We start from the raw sequence: 7,694 nt of genomic DNA, 5'->3' as shown, positions 1-7,694 counted from the left end.
TACCCCAGAGCTTGGACAGCTCCGTACCCCAGAGCTTGGACAGCTCCACTCTGAGAACTCAGTGTACTTTTCCTCTAATCATTCCACCCACTAGCCAGTCTGTCAATTACATTTAGTTTAATTAGAGATTTTCCGAAAATTCTTCAAGACTTCAAACTGCCTTTTAAAAACAAAACAATCTCTTAATTTAATTTTCTATCTGAAAGAATATATGCAAAAGACGAGGATACCTAAATTAAACTCAATTGATAGGAGGAAGGTTTTTATCTCTTTTAATTCAGGGGACTGAATCTCTGTTAGGAGGGACTTGACAAAATAGTAACAGTAACCAGAAGGGACATGGTTAAAAAAATTAACTTTCTGATCGTCTTAATTCTCTGTATTTTCTTATCCTTGAGGAACAGGCGAATTTGAGAAGCATCAAAATAATTAGACTTCTTAAAAATGGAATGTGTGAGTGAGAGGTGTTTATGAGAAGTTGATGACTCTGGATCATCTCATCCATGAGGACAGCACAGTATAGTTAATATGTTCCTTGAGGAATTGGGATGGTGACGTCTTTTTCTGATACCCGATCATTACGTGACTGAGAGAAAAAAAAAGGAAGTCATTTCATGAATAAAAATCGGAGCACAACAGTACAACAAACAATATTCCACTCGTAAAGGTAACAGGCAGGCAAATGTTTACAAAGAGGGCTCGAATAAAACTGGTTTGAAAAGATTTTTTTGCTAGCTGCATATATATATATAAATATATAAATATATATATATATATATATATATATATATATATATATAGGAACACAGAAAGCTGGTCACTTTTGGAGTCACCGACAGAAGAAGAAAGCTACAGCTCCAGCCACATTCAGAGGGACCATAGTGAAGAGACGGAGCTGCTGAATTGCACAGCTTCCTGAGAGCTGCACGCCACTGACTACGCAGCTTTCCCTTCCTTCCTTCTTTCCTTCCTTCCTTCTTTTTTTCTTTCTTTCTTTCCTTCCTTCCTTCCTTCTTTCCTTCCTTCCTTCCTTCTTTCCTATCTTTTCTTTTTTCCTTTTTCTCCTCTTTTCTCTTCCTCTCCTCTTGCCTTTTCTCCAGATCTCCAGCTGTCTCTTACTCCTTTTCCTCTCTACCCCCTCTCCTTCCAGTGTCACACGCCCTCTTAGTTCTGTGTGTCTGCAAACTTTTGAACAGAATCCTCGCATCAGCAAACAAGTCCTCCTCCTCCTCCTCCTGCTCTCTTGCTACTGCTATTCCTGCTCTTTCCTGCAGCTTTTCTTTGGACAGGAGCGGGAGGAGGTGATGCCACTTACGTTGTGAACTATTTCGACTGAAACTTGGAGGAACAATTTGCCCGCTGTCCTAATTGGAATCAAACGCTTTCCGTGCTGAGGTTTAAGAGTTGAATGGTAAGGAAAACAAAACCCAAACTAATTTGGGCCATTGATTCTCTCCTCATCTTTGGTGGAAGAGTTAGGTTTTTCATTAGCAAGCTCTTTGGTTTAGTTGTTGGGTATTGTGGGGCTTTTCTGTAGTGAAAGGGAAAGGGAGGGGACACAAACATTTGCTAAAACGTGATCTCAGAGTAGAAGCGAAGTATTTCTTCTCCGGCTCCCCCGCCCCCAATAATTTGTTTAGTGGCCTAAGAGATAAAACAAACGGAGTGTTTTGACAGCTGTTTTCCCCCTCCCTTGCTTGTACACAGAATGGCAATGTGTAGCAAAGCGACCCTAGCCTTGCTGATCTATGGAATACTAATGCATAGCAGTGTCTACTGCTCACCTGCAGCCGGAATCCAGTTTCCTGCTTTCAGGTAGGTACTTACTGTTTTTCTCCCCCCTCCTTCCCTATAACATAACCCAGGTCGATCTAGTCTCAGTCTCTCCTCCCCTGAACGCCTATGCCCGCCTCCCGCAGTAGTCTCAGTCTACACTTGTTTAGTTGCTACGAGGTACGGTACACTAAAGGAACAGGTTTCCCCTTGCACTTACCTTGTAGCTTTGGGGTTTGCGGGTGGGCTGTTTCGCCTGTTCCTTCCCCTAGTACAGCATTGAGAGTAGGGGAGGTAGTGTGTCCCTCCGGATGACTCCTCTCCCTCCACCCTCCCTCGTCCCCTCCTCTCTTTGTCAGGTGGACCCACCAGGGGAAAGAGCTGACATCTCTTAGACGAAGGGGCTTGGATTGTTATCTATGTCTCTTATGATCTTTACTAAAAAAAAAAAAAAAAAAAAAAAATCTTTTTTTCCCCCCTGGAAGGGTCAAGGCTGGATGTGCACAAATCCTCTGATTTAAAATGTTTTTTTTTTTCTTTTTGTGCTTTTCTGCTGTACTGTTCTCTCTCTCTCTCTCTCTCTCTCTCTCTCTCTCTCTCTCTCTCTCTCTCTCTCTCTCCCTCCCCCCCCTCACCTCCGCCTTCCTCTGTGATGCGCTTCAGGGATGCATAAGGTTTCTTTCGGGAAGCTTTTGAGTTTACTGCTGTGTTTTTAGTCTCCGATAGTCGTTTAGGGTAGATTGGTGATGGTTGGGGGAGGGGCCGAAAACCTGTCAGAAAGAAGGAGAGGGGAAGGGACGAGGAAGAAGGAGGAAGACAATAAAGACGGAAAAGGGATGAAGAAAGGGAAATGAGGCGGAGGGAGCGAGATTACCCAGACTGAGATCTCTTTCATTCTCGGGGCTTTTTTCTCCCAAGACCTCTGGTTTCTAAGTGCGTCTGCGCTACTCTGATGAGGCTATAGCCGTTTTCTCAGGCTAGAGTAGAGGCCAGAGAGCAAGAAGGCGTTGCTTTGCTATTTGATAGGGGAAGCTGGATTTAAGTTTGCAGGACCCGGGTCAGGGATCAGAAGTCCTTCCCGCGCCACAAAGTTTCTTGGAGAGGAATACGAATACTTTTAATGATAGAATTCCTTCATCTAATGACTGCTTTACTTTATCTATTGTTTATTTGAGGAGTGGGAGATTAGCAGGAAGGAATTTTCCTGGCTTTTAATGTCTTTTGAAAGGCCGGCCAACTTGATCTGGCAAATGGCATAATGGGACTCAGATACGCAGGTCTTGGGTCCGGGGCAGTTAGCGGGCAGCCAGGAGTTAGACTATTGTATCCCCTTAGCCTTCCTTTTGGGATACCTGGAGAACTGGAAAAAAAAAAAGCAGAGAGGGAGAAGGGGAAGTTCTGTCTGTGGCAATTCCAATTCAGAAAGAAGGGCAGAATGGAAAAATGTAACGGTACAAAAACCAGATTCCATTCCAAAAGGACGGTTCACTTAAAAAATGAAAGCACGGTAGATCAAGATTTTCCCTAAAGGCTGACTTAGCAGTGAGATTTGCTGAGGTTTTCTTTCTGTGCCAAAAGCATTTTCTTTAACCGATTTCTACTTTAAAATCGCTTTCTCTCCCTCCCTCCCTTTCCTCCTTCCCTCTCTCTCTCTCTTCCTCCACCTCCTCTTTCCCCCGCTCCCCTCACGCACAAGCCCCGAGGCACGGGGACGCACACTTAGTAATAGGGTCAGTAGGAAGAACAACCCCTTGCCCTAGTAGCTGTCAAAATTTTCTGTTTTATTCGAGCGGTGACTCTGAGGTGAGGTCACGGCAGTCTCCCCAGGATCTTACAATGAACCAACTACTTGCATTCTCCCACGCCTATGCCAACTTTAAAAGGGGGGTAGTGGTGGTGTACATTTAAAATCAAGTTGTTCTTCCCTCTAACTCCTTTTTTCCTCCTCCCTCTTCTCTAGAAATCCCGGGATAGGGTGAGGGTGGGAGTGGAAGTACGGGTGGGAGTGGGGGTAGGGAAGGAGTGGAAACTGGATTCAGAGCTAACTTGGTTCCCAGATGCTGGGAATGGGCTGACAATTTCCATAAGCCCGAGGCATCGGAGGAAACTGAGTGCGGGTCTCTAGCCAGAATGAGCAGAAGTCAAACATTTTAAGTTTTGGGGCATCTATTATTCATGTCCCTGCTAGAGTCTCGCAGGCCAGAAATAGCAGCCGGAGACTCGCGGTGACCTAAATCAGGCCGCGGGGAAGAGTTCTCCAGAGCCCAGAAAAGAGAGGGCCGGGCTCAAGACCACAGCAAATCCCACCCACCCAAACCGTATTTAGGGGCTTTATCCCAGCAGTAGCTGGTACCATTGCGGCGCCTTCACTTTGGACAGTTCCTTCAACTTTAATCCCCTCGCTCTTCCTTCCCCTCCCCCACCCCTTCCTGTAGGCAACCCTTTTTGCAGCTTTGGTGGTGACGGGGGTGGGGGGGAGGGGTTGTGGTATATGTACAATAGTGTGGCCAGCTGAGACTCGTTTGCCTCTAATAGCAACGGCCACCAGTCTTTTCCCCAGTGCCCTCAGTTCCGATTCCGGTTGGGTTAACTAGTCCTTTTGGTCCTTAGGCACTGAGCGTTTTCCTCTTCCATACATCGCTGCCCTAGTTTGGCTGGGGGAGGGGGGATGGGTAGGAAGGGGGAGGTGAGAAAAAGGTGGATGATTCCTGAAGTATCACAACTGGGTTCGGATAAGGGACAATAACGATTTACGCCCGCCGGGCAAGTTCTGCCCCCCACCCCCCTCCAAAAAAAAAAATCCTAGTCGAGAGAATGAATTGAAAGTCTCTTCTATCTTCCCCCTTCTTCCCGGAGGCGGGCAACGACCCAGTCCCCGAGTTCTTATCCTTTCTTTTCCATTTTCTTAGCAGGTTGGAGGATGAAGCTTATGATGAGGATGGGAACACTCTGCAGGATTTCGCCTTTGATAATAACCGTTTGGGCTTGGGAAACACTGCATCCATGCTGGGGGACGTGCACGCGCTCTATTACCCACCGGAAGAGAGGTGACTGCCACTGGGCTGATTAAGAGTTTGTTTGGAGAGAGTGGGAGGACTCAGTAACCCTGAGATAATGCGTAGTGGGCAGGAAAGGCTGTGTATTTGTATTATTTATTTATATTTTATTAATAAGAAAAGTCCTCAAGTATTTCTTCAGCCTAGGCTGCCTAATGCGGAGGCAAGAGAAAGTTCAGAATCTAGAGTATGCGTGTGTGTGTACGTGTGTGTGTGTGTGTGTGTGTGTGTGTGTGTGTGTAGGTGACTCTGATTATATGAGGATGGTCAAGTATACCTGTGTGTATGAGAATGAGTGCACATCCAGAGAAACAGCAAGCTACAAATTCCGCTACTTATTCCTCTCGGAATTCACAAACTCTTTCCTAATGACCCTGCCTAGAGACGTGGAAAAAATAGTTTTCAGATTGTCTGTGGGCTGTCCCGATTCACTAGCCAGACAGCTACAGCTCCCACCCAATCTCCAGGGGCGGTGTTTGAGAGGTTTCTCCATTCTGATTTTTGCATCTTCTTCTTCCACTCCGTTTAGACAAACAGATGACATACTGAATAAAGCATACCGGAAAGTTCTGGGCCAACTGTCTGCGAGGAAGTACCTGCATTCTCTCATGGCCAAACGCTTAGGGTAAGAGTTTACTAAAGAGCTAAAGGAGGCGCACGCGCGTGAGTGCACGTGCATGCCTGTTTAGTGGGTATAGTGTCTGTGCATGCGTGCCTTCGCATACGTCTCTGCGTTGCTCCGCAGTGGGAAGAGGTGTGTCCTTGCCTCTTTAACACTTTTTATTATCGGGCGAATTCCAGGGCTAACCTGAACTAATTGTCTCTACGCCCAAGTCCTGAACAGGAATTAAGTGAAGAAAAGATCGAGTTAGAAGGAGGGAGGGTCAGAAATAGTGAGAGAGAACCAAAAACATTTTTTAAAAAAGGAAGAAATAAATTAATTAGTTTAAAGATTTCAGATCTCATAGGAGGAATTGTAACCATTACCTCGAAACGCAGGGATTGTATCGCTTTTATTGTAAAAATAAAACAAAGCAAAATTAAAGTAACAACATCATATGGGGTATATCAAAAAGAATTAGTTTTTGCTCATGTCAGACAAGTTCAAATCCTGGGTCCTATGTAGTGCACATTTCAACAGAAGGTAACGTTTTAATAAAGCCCATGGGAAAACAGATTACATTTTCACAATGAATAATTCATGAGATGAAAAATATTGTCTACAGCCTGTCGACTTACGTTATTATCAGGACTTTCAATTTAGCAGGCAGACATACTTCTTTGTTTCTCTGAAAGTGCTGTGTCTTTGATTGGAACCACACCCAAACCTGGGTAGTCCTGATTTTTATAAATAGATACCTGAGTGAAAACAAATACCCTCTAAATGGACAAAGACCGCATCAGTTAGCCGAAGTTTCTCATAAAGGTTGGATTTAAGATAGCCTGGATCTCTGCTCTGCTATCCTAGAGGAAAAAGCGTGCTGGGTCAGGAATCAAAGGCCTTACCAGTTATTTGTGCGACCTTAGGCCACCTTTCCTCTTTAGATCTCAGTTTATTAATATTAAAAATGAGGGGGTGGTGGAGATTGGACTGAATGACCTCTAAGGTCACTTCCATTCTAAATCTATATGTGATGTTGTCAGAAAATACTCTTTTGGAAGGAGGGGAATGCGGTAATCCCTCCCCTCTGCTCTTCTTTAAGCTCTTTAAACCTCAGCAAAAAGGAGTGGAGGAGCGGGAGGAACAGTGCGAGGGAGCCCCAGGAAGCTCCAGGTGTGGGGGAGGGGCGGGCCCAAGTGATCCACATGTTGCAACAGTCTCTGGTCTCCCCTTCCCTCCCGCTCTGATCTTCCACCCTCTGACTTCTTTTTTGGCTTCCCAGGATGGGTACGGGCGTGGAGGACGATTCTGAACCGCTCTCCAAGCGCCACTCTGACGGGATCTTCACAGACAGCTACAGCCGCTACCGGAAACAAATGGCTGTCAAGAAATACTTGGCAGCCGTCCTGGGGAAAAGGTATAAACAAAGAGTTAAAAACAAAGGACGCCGCATAGCGTTTTTGTAGCGATGAGTTACCTACCAGCCACCCTGTTGTGTACAGTCCTCTTGACAGAATGAAAAGTCATTTCCAAAACTGACTGAACAGTCATCGCTCCTGTGTTCTATCTAAACATGTATTTATGTATGAAGTAAAGCCATTAAATGAATATTTTGATAATAATATTGTTTTTCTTTTGTACAAAGCACTAGAGAACTCACAGATCTACTTTGTGGACCAATCATTTAAGTTATATATACTATTATAAATATATATAAATATAATAGAGAGCAATTCATATAAAGCGTGCACAAGGAATGATAAATTCGCCTGAGCTGTTTATGTTTTTATATAAAATAAATAGAAAAAGACAATCATTGTTTTCGATATTACTCCTATTTTTGTAACTGGAATTAAAAGGATAGTATTTTTATCCACGACAGGGGTGAAGACATTAATACTGACCATTTGCTACTGTACATAAACACTGATGCCCTCTACAAGGGGCTTATGAGGCTAATGATTTGGGAGAATTGCTGAAGCACATTCTTCCCCCTTAAGTCTCCTAAAAAAAAAAAAGAGGCTGTTTTAATCCAAGCCTGTCTCAAAGGGGCACTATCCCCCTTTCAAGAGATTTCAATTTTCTGCTTTCTTTGATTCCACTTTTATATGTATTTGTGTCTCCTCAAACAGTGAGCTTAGAAGTTAATTCTCTTGTGGTAAAACAACAGCTCTGTCCAAATTGTGCCTCTCTGTTGACTTAGAGCAATTTAGTAAGGAGGGGTTAGGGAAGGAGGAAAGACGTAGGCAAAGAAGGGTGACTTG

General features: G+C 44.4%; 1 protein-coding gene across 2 annotated transcripts; it reads left to right on the top strand.

The window, feature by feature from the left end:
- The first annotated feature begins 1,187 nt into the window (after nt 1-1,187).
- Nucleotides 1,188-7,068, top strand: LOC114054190 (pituitary adenylate cyclase-activating polypeptide-like). Of its 2 annotated transcripts, none has more exons than XM_027877353.1 (5): nt 1,188-1,411; nt 1,708-1,815; nt 4,686-4,820; nt 5,359-5,454; nt 6,713-7,068. In XM_027877353.1, exons 2-5 carry the CDS (start codon nt 1,709-1,711, stop codon nt 6,894-6,896), a joined length of 522 nt encoding a protein of 173 aa, XP_027733154.1. In that variant the 5' UTR covers nt 1,188-1,411; nt 1,708; the 3' UTR covers nt 6,897-7,068. The 2 variants fall into 2 exon arrangements, with proteins under 2 accessions (XP_027733154.1, XP_027733152.1); XM_027877351.1 differs by having other exon boundaries at nt 4,683-4,820; nt 6,713-7,065.
- Nucleotides 7,069-7,694: the final 626 nt, after the last annotated feature.

This window comes from Vombatus ursinus, unplaced genomic scaffold (genome assembly GCF_900497805.2).
Source record: "Vombatus ursinus unplaced genomic scaffold, bare-nosed wombat genome assembly UNPS02014812.1, whole genome shotgun sequence".
Classification (NCBI taxonomy): domain Eukaryota; kingdom Metazoa; phylum Chordata; class Mammalia; order Diprotodontia; family Vombatidae; genus Vombatus; species Vombatus ursinus.
Note: the sequence above shows the minus strand (reverse complement) of the source record. Positions and strands in the feature narration are given on the sequence as shown.